Source organism: Drosophila willistoni (genome assembly GCF_018902025.1).
Source record: "Drosophila willistoni isolate 14030-0811.24 chromosome XL unlocalized genomic scaffold, UCI_dwil_1.1 Seg141, whole genome shotgun sequence".
Classification (NCBI taxonomy): Eukaryota; Metazoa; Arthropoda; class Insecta; order Diptera; family Drosophilidae; genus Drosophila; species Drosophila willistoni.
The window spans coordinates 997,786-1,013,320 of record NW_025814052.1 but is presented as its reverse complement, the minus strand read 5'-3'; the positions used below and the strand labels follow the sequence as shown (position 1 = coordinate 1,013,320).

The 15,535-nt window shown below is 35.5% G+C and overlaps 2 protein-coding genes across 3 annotated transcripts in view; both read right to left on the bottom strand.

Annotated features, from left to right (window-relative positions):
• The window catches only part of LOC6648740 (GAS2-like protein pickled eggs), a 61,565-nt gene extending 50,151 nt beyond the window's left edge, over nt 1-11,414 (bottom strand). Inside the window, exons 1-2 of the mRNA XM_002071011.4 lie at nt 11,109-11,414; nt 6,583-6,627 (exon numbers count right to left, since the gene is read on the bottom strand). The gene's annotated coding sequence lies outside the window, so the exon portion shown is untranslated. The remainder of the gene's footprint in view (nt 1-6,582; nt 6,628-11,108) is intronic.
• Nucleotides 11,415-12,295: 881 nt separating this feature from the next.
• LOC6648739 (anaphase-promoting complex subunit 7) lies at nt 12,296-15,310 on the bottom strand. 2 transcript variants are annotated; one of them, XM_002071010.4, is made up of 6 exons: nt 15,235-15,310; nt 14,720-15,006; nt 14,155-14,653; nt 13,422-14,083; nt 13,075-13,358; nt 12,296-13,015 (listed from the first exon to the last, which is right to left on the bottom strand). In XM_002071010.4, the coding sequence occupies exons 2-6, from the start codon at nt 14,789-14,791 to the stop codon at nt 12,577-12,579; spliced, it is 1,956 nt and encodes a 651-aa protein (XP_002071046.2). In that variant the 5' UTR covers nt 14,792-15,006; nt 15,235-15,310; the 3' UTR covers nt 12,296-12,576. The 2 variants fall into 2 exon arrangements, with proteins under 2 accessions (XP_002071046.2, XP_046867417.1); XM_047011461.1 differs by having other exon boundaries at nt 14,720-15,158; nt 15,235-15,288.
• Nucleotides 15,311-15,535: the final 225 nt, after the last annotated feature.

Genomic DNA, 15,535 nt, shown 5'->3' with positions numbered 1-15,535 from the left:
CAAATCAATTGGAGGACCATCGAACCAAAAATTAGAACACAACAACAACAAGTTGGGTAAGCCAACCTAATCATGGTACGCATAGACATAATACATATATATCTCGATATGAACTCATATCTAGCTTTATGTACGTATCTATGTATTGGCAGAATGAGAAGTAGAAAAAGAACTGATGAATAAGTTAACAGAGACAGATACTCACATTGCTGCTGCTGTTTGTCACCAAATGGTAAATACATACATATAGAAAATAAACGAAGGGGGGAACCCACACCATTTATTTCGATAAGATAAGCATACAATAGATATATGTACATATATATAGTTTATATAAGGCCACACTATTTACAGACAAAGTCTGCTAGTTCCCAAATGTTGTTTGCTTTATGTTTGGTCTTGATTGATACATTCGTTAACATTCCGAATGTGTTGTTGATTCTACCAAGGGGAGGACTGCAATATATATATATATATAACTACATATGTATGTATGTGTTCTATATAACATATCCGCGCTCTCTCTCTCTCTCTCTCTCTGTTTATATGAAAGAGTTCTAAAAATAGTTAACATTTTTTAATGACTTACTAGCTGTTTCATATGAACTCCAATTTTGTATAAACTGTTTTGACACGGACACTGACTCGGACTCAGTTGTTATCCATTAGTAGCCAATTAACTAATTCTAGTTAGTTAGTTAGTAACTAAAAAAAGTCATTAATACCTAATTTCTATATCTTTCTCCTCCTACTTAAAAAAAAAAGAGAAGAGCTCTTTTCGAGAACTTTTTAAACAGATCATAATAATTTTCAACTCTGACCATTGATAAACAGATTTCCCATTGAGAAATTCATTTAGGTTAAGTGGCTGGAGTAGGTCAGACGGGGGGGTGTGAGGGTGAGAAGGGTGGGAGGAGGGTGAGTGAGTGATCATAATAAAAATCATTTCTCATTTTGATTGCCACGAGTTTTTAATAGGTAAAACGTTTTTGAAAATGGAAAGTTATTTTAGCCAAATTGGTCCAGAGGCCCTTGTATGCAAATCCGTTTGGCCCTCGTAAAATAACCATAAATGGGCGATCCATCTACTACCTGTATATATATAGAGTTGTATATACATATATTTGATGGATATGCAAATGACATTTGATAGCTTAGCTTGGCTTGGCATGACTTTGCCCCGGTTAATGGAGTCAATTTAGGCGCCATGGGAGAAACTGTTAATAATAACGGCCAGTCAGGTAAAAAGATGATGAAGAAGAAGAAAACATAAAACACAACCGAAAACATTTAATCGAATCCATAAAAACAAGATGTGAAGGTGCGTCAGGTAAAAACAACATAAAGGGCACGAGCATGATTTTAGTTTTGTAAAGTCTTCAAGAATATGAAAAGAAAATAATAATGTATTAAACAGATCCTCATATTACATTTGATTAATGATGAAAAGGGAAAAACGTCACAAATCCCTGGAATGTCCTTTGGGATAGCAATATAATGAATGAACGACAGGAGGTAATAAGATGGTCCATTCAATGGTTAAGAGATAATCGATTGCTGACCTTTGAAGAGGGTTTTCTCTTCTTTTTCGGGGGCTTGACGTTCAAATGCATTTGGCTATGGTCTAATCTTATGATCATATTGCTTTTGCTTTGCTCTCAAGGTCTTTGCGAGGCGTTGCACTTGACATTCTCGAAAAAAAAAACAAAAAAAAAATGCCGGAAAAATTGACCCTCAAAAGTAACTATTGTAGTGAGTAAAAATGATGAAAAATGAGCGCAACAAGTCAAAATATAAACAAAACAACAAAAAACGCAAAAGCAAAGGGGCAAGGCAAAACGAAACTTTAGATTGCAAAATCTCCAAGAATAGAATGGAAGTTTTGGCTTTGAGCAAACAAAACACATACAGAAACAATGAGAAATCCGAGAGACTCTGAAGTGTGAAGTGCAGGCAGGCAGGCAGGCAGGCGGAGAATTAAGTGGTTAGCCCCTAGACTGAGACTCTTTTTGAATATATATCTACATACATACATATGTATGTATATGAATATGAGGTAATTCAAATGAATAACAAACACGCACACACACTCATAAAGAGAAATCCAACAAATACAAATTAGATAAATACCCCCAGCAAATGACATTGACATAATGATTCTTAGTTTAACGCTCAACATTTACCGATTTTCAACAAAATCTGTTTTTTTTTTCTTACCCTTTCAAAAGATACTTTAAAGTTTTAACTACACACAAACACACAAGACAAGAAATGAGTCATTTCTTTTCTATCTCAAATGGTTAACTATTTCAAATTGCTTCTTAAGTCTTTAATTTTAAAGATATATACAAAAGATATAGCTTTGGATTGTAACCCCTTTTTGCTCTATTCTTAATTCACATGGCGATATGGATCTACAGAAATTTTAAACTTTTAATATATTTATATAATAATTTAAAAAATCGAGACGAAAATCCTAATAGCTAACGCTCGATTGTGTAGCAAATATTTTAAAAATTTCATTTGTCAATCTTTCAACGCATAATGATAATTATTTTCAACTATTTTTCTTAACAAATATTTCGGGAATAATTAAAAATATATCTTAAAAAACATTAAGCTAATCCCAAAATTATCTACATACGTTTTTTCATGTTCTTTATACTAGTTTCTACTACTTTCTTCTTTCTTAGTCAAGAAATTCCACAAGTCGTGAGGATGAAGGATCTCATTATGGTTTCTTCTTTATAATATATAATATCAAATATTTGAAAGATAATTGAAATATGGATTAGATCAATATGTATAGGGGAAAGAGACAAAAAATTGTTTTTTTTTTTTAACTGATTTCTCATAGTTTCCTAAGGACATAAGCCAGACAAAATACAAAAAGAGAGATATTATGTTTTCTTTTAAAAACCAAACGATTAGATATTCTTTTGCGAACTTATCTTAATAACTTGGCTGAAATTCTACATACTTATGTATCTTTAAAAGTTTGAAAGTTCAAAGTCAATCTAACTTATAGAAATGTCCTGAACTAAAGACTCAGATACACATATCACTTTTATAACTATATCTTTGAAGATTTTGAATACGATAAACATAAGTATAGAGTATAGATAAATTTGGTTTGTCTTGCATTTGGCTTCCGTATTTTAATCTTGTTTTTGTTTCCAAAAAATTGTCTGTGTCTTTGCTCTTTGTGTGTGTGTTGTTACCTTGTTGTTTTGGGCAGATTTTTGACAAGTTTTTCTTGTGTTGTGTGTTCGCTCTCATAAATATGTTTTAAAGAGACTTAATGAGCTACACAACAACACGAAGCTAATACCAGCAAACTCTTAAGCTTGCGCCCACCCAATATATATGAAAAAAAAAAACAGCTTAGCAGACCAAAAAGGAAAAGGTTAAAGACAGAAAAAAAAGAGAGGGAAAAAATTCTTAATTGTGGGGTCTTTAGGCGATATTGTTTTTTTTTTTTTTGTTTTTCTTTCTTTTTTTTTTGGTGATGTAAGCTAGCCAATTCGTCAGCAGGTTTGTTCGGTTTCGGTCATCATAATTCATAATCTTTACCTGTATAAGTATTCTGTGATATAGGTTTTTTTTGTTATTGACATTTTTTCGTCGTTTTTTTGTCGTTTTTTCTTATAAAGTTCATCGCTTGAACTTTGAGGGGCATAATATAGTGTTACGATGATGACAAAACTTGGTTAAATTTAATGAAATTTAATGTACGCACCACTTATACCCCTGACCCACAAAGGCATAATGCGTGTGTGTGTGTGTGTGTGTGTATGAGCTTATATATCATAAATATGTTTTTGATTAGGGACGTTCAGCCGCCCGCATCTGAAGTTGATTGCTGAGTTGATTTTGTTAATAGGCGACACAATCGTCATAAGCATTTAATCGGCTCTTTGCCACTGCCCTTCCCCTTGCCCTACCCACTTATCCCCTTCTACACATCATTTTAACCATTTGAATGGGTGTTAATTTCGATGATTTCAATGATTATTCTTTCTACCAAACCGACCCTGACAGTGACAGATTAAACTCTAAAAGAGGATTTAAGAAAAGGAACTCTTAACAGAGAACAAAATTTAATAAATGGCTTTACAGGTGATTGTTTTTCATGTATGTATGTATATGTGTGTATGTGGTGGAAAAACTATTTAAATCTTAGTCTTATTTCCCAAAAACTGTGAGTATAAGTCAAATATACTAGTCATATACTAGTTGTTTAAGAAGATCAATCAATAATTAATGAAAACTATTAAAATTTATAATCGTACAACTTATTTCAAATTGGAACTTGATCAATTTTAAGAGTCTTTGGGAAGACTGAAAGAAATGTATAATTAAATTTACTTTTTTTCAGGATGTTTGTTCATACATTTTGGAAATATAACCACATTAAACCAATAAAACCACAATGAACCTTTTATAGCCATTATAAAGAGAAGTCTAGGATTACAATTATCTACATATAGTAGGTATAAATTAATTACAATTCCCCCTGTTCGATTTTGTTTATTGTTTTTAATCTTCAATCCGGTATTAAATCCACCATTTGATGATCTTTTTGCTTTGTGTAAGTGAAACTTACAAAGCGGAGATGACAATGAAATCTTCATTGAGCAACTTGAATGGTTTCATTTCACCCACAACCTCCATCATCTAGTAGTATCCAGCCAACAGGCAACATTCCACAAGCATCCAAACATCCATCAACATGCAACATCGATGGAGTTGAAGGGGCATTTGGGGGAAACTAAGTAATTAATAAGCAAATATACATATATAAGATATAAAAGAAATGGCAACTATATATATATACATATATATATGTACATATATACAAATACAATGCGGGTCCATGACCACATTACGCCTCGAGGGCCAAAACGCAGGCAAATTGCGTGCGCGAACAACTAAATTTTTACAATATGCTTGGGAATCAATTGTGAACTGAAGATATATCAACGGGGGGGCATGGACTAGGGGCTCGGGGTTAGGGGCTAGGGGGCGCGGCAGAAGCGACAGTTGATGGTGGCAAACTAAGACGCGTCTGCTTAATTAATTGAAGGAAATATGCGACAACAAAGAGGCAGAGTCAGAGTCAGAGACATGACAGCAGCCAGCAGCAGCAGCAGTAGTAGTATGTAGTAAAGATCATCCGTATATATATATATATTTATTTATACAATCGATCATAATACTATTGTTTCATCATTCGGCAACCCCAACCCTGGGGCCAGCACTTGACACACTCTCTTTATGAACTTTTTTTTTACTTTTTTGTGTTGGGTGAAAAACTGTCAAATCAAAAATAAACAAATGAATTGACATATAAATAAACGACAAGAAAACGAATGAAACAAACGCTTGGGCAATAGGTTTGCCTGGTCAGGCAATCAATCGATCGATCGATCGATCTATCCAAACCATCCAACGATTGATTTGTGAATTAATTTGTGACCCACGTTTTAACAATTTGTCTCAAAATAAAAAAAATATTTAAGGAAATGCAATGAAAAATTAAAAAGTTTTTGGCTGGCTGCCCATTTTCGAAACCGCCAAAAACGAAAAAATAAGAATCCATTCATTTACACATTTTGAATTACTGACCTACGACATAATCCTCATATAGAGATAGCTATCTTTATGTATTTATATTTTTGGATGACTCTTGTTAAATGACGAAACATATATGTATATGGAAAAAGATTCATATGGCGAATGAAAATGAAATGATTCAGACAAATATTTCCCAGAACTTAAGTGATTAGGTCGGTCGCACAGGCAGATATACATATGTATGTACATATATATCTTTTTTTTTTGGGTCTTGGTTTATATAGAACTTGATGATTGTGGGATGTTTATGGGCTAAATGGCCTTCAGAAGCCACTGAGCCAGTGCAGGATTAAGCCACCTCAGGGGCCCTTTGACAATGACCAAAATATAAGTCAGAAGAAGATCACTATTCAATGTGAATGTATGAAAATTAATGAAAATCGTTCAAAAACGATTCGCAAACATAATAATCGGCCAATTTCTAACCGATTTCTGTAATTTATATATGAGTCAAGTCAGAATTAAGCATATTTTGAAATGACATCAAACATTTAGATATTTTAAAAAATTAATTAAAGACTGTATTTTGTTAAATGAATTAACAATTAATCAATCTTTTAACAGCTCTGAAAGGGCAGGCGCCTAAAAACGCGAGGTCCTTAGCATTTGCCCGCTTTATGGCTAATCCGGCACTGCACTGAGCGCACTCTGAGTGAGGATAGAAAGGGTCAATTTAGAATCTACATATGAAGATGTTGATGATAGAAATTTTCTCAGCTTTTGTTGGCTTTAAATTGATTTTGATTGCAAGCAAAAAAAAAAAACAAAAAGGGAACAAAACAATTTACTTTGAAATGCAAATTCAGTATTTGAAATTTACTTTTACGAAAATCTAATTTTGATATTTTTTTTTCATAAAGGTGAAAAACTCTTAGAGACTGGTTGGTTAAAAATATTAATTTTTATAAGAATAATTTGTAATTGGCTTAGGAAAATATAACTTACCGGATCTTGGTTTTAAGTTATAGCCAGTTTGTTTATTGCCGGAACCTAAAAAAGGGAAATAAAACGGAAAATACATAAAATTAATATTTGAAATATATTTTATATAGAAATATGTAGAGAGAGGAGAACGTAAAAAACTATGAAAAGTGTGTGACATCATCAGAAATGTTAGTAGAAAACGGTAAATGGAGTTTTATTTGCCTTTTGTCATTGAACGTGAGCGTCACACGCACACACACACACACACACACATCGTACATTGGTCTAAACAAATACAAAGTCAATAAATAAAGGCGTTAACTTGGTTCAAATGGCCTACGTAAATATGCGATGAAATGTGAGTGAGAAACTATGATGAATTCGCATACAAAACTTCGGTGTAGGCTTATTTCGCAACCGATTTGATCACACACACACACATACACACACACACTCACGAAGAGAGTTGGCAATAAGCTAAAAGCTGACAAATGTTTGACAAGCGGAAATGGCAAAAAAAAAAAAACAGAAACACACACACACCGAAAAAAAAAACCCGTCTAATCAACCATCTTTTGAGAAGTTCTTCAAATATTGCTGTTGACACACTCCGCGGGAGGGAGGCGGACAGGCAGGCAAGCAGGCGCTGACCTCACCAGGGAACTATCGCCTTCTGATTTTCTAGGTAAGGTCTCAAATGACCTTTTGGCCATATTATTCTGCGTGACGGAGAGAAAAAAAACGCCTGCGCATGTTGCTGCCGTCATCAAGGTCAGAGTTCATCATAAAAGGAACAGCTGTTTTGGCCTTACATGTGGACATGACTCAATTCATTCACTCCCAATCATCATACCAATGCAACAACAACTACTGGCATTCGTCATTCTCGCAGTAGCGTGCCAAGCTATGTACACATGTATCGCTTATGTGGGCGAGGAGGAGCCAATGAATGACTCATAGACTATTTTCCCCTAAAGATCCTTTGACATTTGCCAAACATACATATATGTATGTAGATGTCAGCCTAACGACATAGACTAAAGGACACCATGACACCAATAGACGGAATTGTGGCAACCTGAAGTGACATAAAAGGATTAAACAGCCTATAGACATTCAATTTATCTGAGGTCCTTAGGGTTCTTAAACACTTTTAACTCATTCAATGATATTTTGTAACTAATACGAAGCCCAAGGGTATGAACAAAGGGTAGACTCTTGTATTGTAGGTAAAACCTTTACCAATCATTTATCTCCTCATTAAGTTAAAATTCCCAAATAGTTTTAGCTTTAAAGACAAGTTATTTCGAGAATCTTTAAACAAAATCTGATGATGATAGAAGTTTGTAGTGCTTTATATAGCTAAAAAGACAACCTGCCAGAAATAATTTTCTTCAAAAGAGACCTCCAGTCGCTTTAAATGCATGGTTTGATTTCAAAATATTTTCAATATCAATATTTAATCATTTTTAAAACAACTAAACTCTAATAAAAATATTGCGAAAAATAATCGTTTTAAATCTCAATCAGATCTAAAAGTCTATTATACTTGATGATAAAGAGAAATAAGTATAATAAGATTAATATAAATAATTTTACAATTGGTTAAACCTTCTACAAACTTTATGATAACTCACAAAAATAGTTTCAAAAGTAATACAACAAAAATGTGTTACTTTGTTAAAAATCCAATTGAATATTGAATATTCATCGATTGGTGTTATCAACAATTTTGCAGTTATAATAATATTTATAAACATGAAAACAAAGGGACTTAGAGCGGATATTCTGATAAAGTGAGTCAATTCAAACTAAAAAAAAAAAGTACTTAAAATATTTAACTGCAAGTCTACCGATGCAATTTATAAGCGGAGTAAGAGAAAGAGAGAGAGAGAGAGAGAGAGAGAGAGACAGATGCAGAGAAAGAGACATATACATGTACTTGGAGTGTTGTTTTTATGTGGGGAGCTGGGGCAATGAAAAGTTGGGAGACAAAAGCGATAAAACTTAATATAATAAGCAATAATAACAATAATTTTATTGTTGTTGTTGTTGTTGTCGTTTTCGTCTCCTTTGTGTTTGATTTTTGATGTGGTCGAGGGGGGGGAATTGGAATTTTTTTTGTATTATTGACACGCAAATCGCGGCAAATCGATGGTTGCCGCCGCCACCCTAAAGGAGACAGCACCAGCAGCAGCAACAACAACATCAACAACAACAACAATTGTTAGGTGGAAAAGCCAAAAGAAGAAGAAGAAGAAAAAACTTACATTACAATTCTGCAATTTCTGCACGCGACCCAAAAAAAAAACAAGAAAAATAAGAAAAAAACCAGCAACAACAAGACAAGGAAGCACAAAAGTTATAGGTAAAAACGTTTGCCAAAAGTTTTCTTTTCACACACACACACAACAATAAGCAACAACAAAAGCACACGCACTTAACAAAAAAAAATATACAAAAAACTATTTTTTGTAAAAGAGTTTTTGGAATATTTATTCCTTTTGTTTTTTGGAGTTTTTTTTCTTTTTGGCCCAGGATATTGCGAAACTGCCGGAGTTATCGCAATATCCGCAGCGAATTGTAAAATCCGCGCTACTCGGCGACAACCATATGACTGAAAGCCGAGAACCGAGACCGAACAACTCACAGACCCCGCCTGCCCCTTCAAGGGTTGCTATTACCACCCAAATAGTTAAGAAGGAATCGCAATTGAATGGCCGGGCAAGGAGGTGGCAAAGCACGGAAAGGTGGCAATAGAAAGACAGAGAGAGAGAGAGAGAGAGAGAGAGAAGAGCGCAAACAAGAGCATGGCAGCTTCCGCGCAAGTCCAGCACGGAGACTCAGGCAACCACATCACCAACTATTACGGCAAACTCCTGCACCGCATAGTTTAGTCCTTTGGGCACAGTGGACCACAGTGTATCAAAACATGTATGTCAAAACTTGATTGTCCAAATAAATTCAATGATTAAACTATATAAATCTAATTATCAATCATTATGTTTTTAAAAAATTCTTAATTTTTTAAACTAAGAGGTTAAAATAGAAGAATGAACATTTATACATATTGACTTCATTGTAAGTTAAAAAGTTTAAAATATATTAATGTTTTTAATTGTGAGAAGACCTAAATTTTGCTATCTTTTGATTTGCTCCTAAGCCATAAATTAATTGATTTATTTAAAATAAAATTATCTCGAACCGTCTCATTTAAAAGATTAAATTAAAAAACAAATTAAAACGGGAGAAAACTTGTATATTATTGTAAGATTTGAATGGATATGTATGTACATACATATATACAATGAATTCGTCCAAGGAATCTCTAAAATTCGTAAAGTTATTCATAAACATTACAATTTTCCAAAGAAAATGTAAGTTTCAAACGGATTCAATTTTTCAAAAATAATGCATAAATAGAAATATGCAGAATTTATTAGGGTATTTTTGCACCACTGTGGCGCTATGATTGGGCCGAAAATAATTGCAAATCCATAAATGTTATCCGCATTGCCTCTTCTACTCGTCCTCCGAGTACTTCTTGTATTTGTTCCTGCCGCCCATCTCTCAGACATCGCAGACCTCATGGGGCGCATGCTCTCTGTACTATGGGGAACAATCGTCGGCGGTTGTAGCGACGACAAAGAAAGAGCCCCAGAACAAGCTGGGGCCGAGTCACAGTAACTACATTGGTTACAAGTAATTTATCAACAACACAAAACTAAAAAAAAAAAAAAAAACAGAACAAAACGACTTGCGGCCACTTCTTATCAGTTTTTGCATTACATTACAACGAGCGTTGCAACACACACATACTTCAAATTAACGGATGCGACAATATATATGTATGTATGTGTGTATACACCCATAAGAACAACAAACCAAAGGTCGTAAATTCACTCTCTCTCTCTCCTTCTATCATTGCTGATTGGGCACCAGCACCATTCTTTCTCTCTCTCTCTCTCCAAATTTTGGATCCAACAGGCACAAAAACAGCTGTGAGTAGTAGTTACGGTAAATTCGTTTTTCACGACATTTTATTTTCAATTAATTCGTGGAAAATTGTTTTTGGGGGACTTACATGCATATTTGCAAGAGTTTCATTTTTAATAAATAGAATGTGAACTTCTGTTTCTAGGAAATTGAAAACAGTAAATGTTAAAAGAGAGCAAGAGCAACAACAAACAAACACAATCTCTAAACAATCAACAAGTGCGTGTGTTTCTTTTGGGGGGCAATGGATAAATGTTATCAATAAGTTCTGTTAAATTTTCAGCAAACGTGATGCTATCAATATGTTGTTGCTGCTGTTGACTGTTTGGATGTTATCAATTGTCGCAAACGAAAAAAACAATTAATAATCGTTTCGTTGAAATCAAACATGTGTAACGGTTTTTCGTTTTGCCCCTACGATAATAGAGCAGGCAGCGTAAATTGGGGCTTTTTAAAATTCTATTCAGAATTCGTGGCCATAAAATCAAAAACAAAATATAACAAAAATTCAAGCGGAGGCTATCCATTTCACCGTTATAAATTGAACTCACCGTTATCCTTGTGTCTTCTTTAATTTTAATTTATGACGTTTTTGTAAATGCAAAACAATTTGCGAATTTCTAAAATAATACAATTATAATCTTCATATGTATAATTGTTTGATTTAGCGGACTTTCCAATTGGTCCTTAAACACATTTCACAGATTTTTCAATATTTTTAAATTTTCCTTTTTTTCAAATAATTGTCGTTGGTTCGTTTCGAAAACACTCTCGCAAAAAAATAACGTAAAAAACACAAAAAAATTAAAGCGAATTGCCGTCGTCGACGTCCGACTTACTTCGCGGGTAAATATAAAATACCGTTAGATTAAGACACCCGCCTCCGTTGAAAACAAAAACAACACTTCGCCTCGACTCTCTTCAATTCGCTCAGGGCGCTCTCTCCTAAGTTAGGTTTCTCTCAAATGCAACAACAACCACAAGGCCGAATTCGCCCGAGCCGTACTAAAATTGAATATTCGCCGAACGAAAATTTAACACTCGCCGTAAAAACTGAATATTCGCTGTAAAAGGTGATTGTTTGCCGTAAAAAGCCGTTAAAATGGAATATTCGACGTAAAAAGTGGATATTCGCTGTAAAAAATAAATGTTCGCCGTGACAAATTAACCGCTCACCAATGATGCCAAAGCAGCTCTTTTCCGTCGAATTGCGGGTACAATTTAAAAACCGCAGGCACCGGGAATTCCTGCTTCTAATAAATATATTTAGAATTCATGCCAATAAAATCGGATGGGAACTAGTACAGATAATTCTAATGTGATAATGTATCGAAATTGTAATGTAATGGTCGTCAGATTTGGAAAAAGTTTTTCTCGTTTGTGTTTCCCTAACATATTTCGAACTTCTTCGGGGTTCGTTCTGGAAGTTTAAATATGGATAAATTGCTGCCTAATAACTATATAAAATAAACAAACTATAAGCATACGCATTTTTTCCATTTTTTTCTTTTGTTTTTGTCTATTTGCCAACCATAAACAGCCCTTTTTGTTGACAGCACTGGCAGCAGTTGGCTGTTTCGACCATAACCCAGAAAGCATTTAGATGATTGAAATATTTTCCCAATAAGCACGTTATATTTCAAAATATTACAAAAAATATCCAAGCCTTTTTGTGCTCCGATCCGGCTAAGAGCGAGACATATATAATTATTATAATATTTTGGCAGACACGCTGAGATTCTGAGATTTGATTTTATTGATTATAATAACTATACGGTTTGGCAAAAAAAAAAAAAACTATGTAAACACCAGGTGGGAGAATGAGAAGTGGGACTGACCTATGTCTAGTCAATCGCGTAGGGCATAAATGAGTATTTCATTTCACTAACAATAAATTCCAAGCACACATGCATTCTTAGACAAACACACACACGTACACGCGACCTGCATAAATAACTTAAAAAACTAAATAAATTAATTCATACTTGTAGTAGTTCAGGCTCTATAATCAATACGCAACTAATTTGCCATTTCACCATCAACATCCTGCCAAAAAGGCTCCGAGAATGTATCCGAGGCATCCTCCTGTGGTACAGGCGGTGACGAGGACATCTCGAGAGCATCATCTTGATGTGAGGTCTCTTCACAGTCTAATAGCCACTCATGATTCGGTGTGCCACATGGTGTGGTCATTGTGGCACCAGAATTTCCAATCCCAGTACCTGATGGTTGATTTGCCGGCAAACTGGATGAAGACATGGAACTACTGGGTGGCTCTGGATGCCTAGATGTTGTGCTAGCACTATTACTAACACTGCTACTGCTGCTATTTGCAGTCATATTCGCCGTGGCCGTCGAAGTAGTGGTAATGTTTATGTGGCTGCTTGTGGTAATGCTGCGTGCAGTCTTATTCAGAGCATTGATGCTTTGCAATGCCTTTACACAGTTTGGATCCAAGCTGAAAGGACAATCGATCAAAATCATTTATTTCCAATTGTTTGATATGTCAATACTCACCTCAAGGCCAAATAGTAATAGTGCAAAGCCTTGCCCAGCTCTTTCTCCTGGCTAAGAAGGTCACCCAGCATGGCATAGAGTTTGGCATGTGGATACATTATCACCTGCTTTTTTAGCAGCAATATGGCCTCTTTTGTGGCTCCATCATAGCGATAGATTTCGGCCATCAAGGCCACAGCGGGCAAATAACTATTATCGATTTCCAAAGATTTCTCCACAAATTTACGTGCACTCTTCTTGGCTTTTGGATGTGTTGAGTAGAACAATATGGTGCGGCCAAACATCTGCAAAGGAATTTTTGGAATTAGCTAGGAAACATGAAGAGTGAATGAACCCGGTTTCCTTACTGTATAGCTGCGTGGCGATGTGCGAAAATTTCGCACAGCCATGGCACATATATTTTGGGCATCCTTGTGCCTTTTGAGGCTGCCATAACAATGGGATAGTCCTTTGTAGATCTCAAAACGATAGGGAGCCAATGACTGAGATGTGCGAAAGGCTTCAATTGCCTCCTGATGTCGCTCCAAAGCCACAAATAGTTTACCCCTTAGGAGCATATTCTCAATGTGCCTGGGATCAATGGTTAGCGAACGTTCACTAAAGATAAGCGATCGTTCAAACTTCTCCTCCTTATAGAATTGCTGGGCATGAAGGAACCAATAATCTGCCGATGGAGCTCTAACCAGATCCGGACGATTTGTGATTTGATCCAATAGCTTCTCATGCTGTGTATCGTTTTTGCCATTCAACTCATAGGCCACCGCCAATGGGCAGAGAGCGGACATATTTAATGGATTAACCATGGCTGCCATGCCCAAATAATGCTCGGCTTGAACAAAATTCCCATAGTAATAGAGACACTTGCCTATTTGAATGAGAAGATATTCATTCTGTCGGAATGGCGTTGTGTCATTTAATTGTTGAAACGTTTTGGCCGCCTCCAGATGCTTATAGCCAAACATTTGGGCCTGTCCCTTGATCCACGTACTAAGCCATTCAACATTTCCAGCTAGACGAAGAGAACGAATTCACATGGATAATCGTACGAAACGCAAATATTTAGATAGTTTCTGACATTACCATTGAATACAAGAGAATTGACATCACTGCCCTCCATGCCTAGCTCGAGTAGGCTTTCAATGGAGCTCAATGATAAAGGGCATTCACTTAGGACCTCTTTATAGGCGGCAATTGCTTCAGTTTTGCTCCGCACATGATGCTGAAGACGTGCCAGAAGCATATTCATTTTGGGTGTACGCATTTTCGATGGCACCGTTTGCATCATACTAATGGCCAGCGTAGGTTCTGCCAGCTCCTTGAAGCAGATGGCCAGACGATAACGCAATTCCACATCGGCAAACTGAGCATACGAACTCTCGATGGCCGACAGATAGGTGCTGGTATTCTTTTGCCGCACCAGAGTCTTTCTCATCCGTATCGCCGACTCCAACTGTTTGCTGGCCAAGCGAAAATTGCGCTCTATATAATTGGCACTACTCAGATAAAGCATCACCTGGTATTTCATTTCCGCAGTGGCCACATTCTGATCATTCTGCAGCAGAGTGTTCATCAAACTGGCCTAAATGATGGATGATAATGGCTTATTATAAGCTAGGCTTGCTAAGCATATATTTGGTATTCTTACCGCTGGAATTACACATTCGTATAGCTCATGATCGTAGAGCTTCTTCACATTGGCAAAGAGTGCGTTCTCCATTCTGTAGCAATTTCTAAGTTCCTTTAAATTTTTCTACTCTTCTGCATTGTTTCTTTTCCGGGGGTTTTGAGTTAACACCGGGTGAGGGTTTTTCTTAACGTTGATTGCAAATTAAGCGGCTTCACTTATTACTTTCAGTTACATCGTAGGTCCAGCCTTATTGGAATTAGTTAATCGTCACTAGAATCCGCACAAAAGTCTGACTTGATAAGTTTCTATAAAGCCAGAATAATGTGTAATAATATTTAAAAACATTTAATATGTTAAATATTTACGACACGAGGCCACCAAAAAATGATAATGGAACAAAGTGCTTTTCACTACACTACACTTTCTACTTGTTTATTTGGTCTGTAAGAGACTGGCACTGTACAAGAAATATTGTTAATATTAAATATATGATAACAATAAAATATATAATAATATATGAAAAACAAACATACGAAAGGCTCTCTGAAGTGACTGTTTGGGATAAAATGACTGAAAAACCGGCTGCACCCCTATATATAGCGTGCCAAGAATTCGCCTCACTTTATGCACCGTGAGAAACGGTTGCTACTTAAAGCGATGCAAAAAGTCTACCAATGATTGAAATGAAATATTGGTAGTAAATTTCAAAAAGCGTGTCTCTCTCTCGGAGGGCTTAATTTATACTCATACATTTGAATTACATACCTGTATAAATCCACGGCAGAATTTATGAGGACACCCGTGTCATCCTCGACTGGCGTTAACGATTTACAA

Bases quoted from the DNA above. Each gene is read 5' to 3' on its own strand.
- LOC6648739 (XM_002071010.4), bottom strand. From the start codon at position 14,791: ATGGAGAACGCACTCTTTGCCAATGTGAAGAAGCTCTACGATCATGAG. The intron at 14,084-14,154 runs GTAATGTCAGAA...CTCTTCGTCTAG, and splicing joins CAATTCTCTTGTATTCAATG to CTGGAAATGTTGAATGGCTT. The intron at 13,016-13,074 runs GTGAGTATTGAC...TTGTCCTTTCAG, and splicing joins TATTACTATTTGGCCTTGAG to CTTGGATCCAAACTGTGTAA.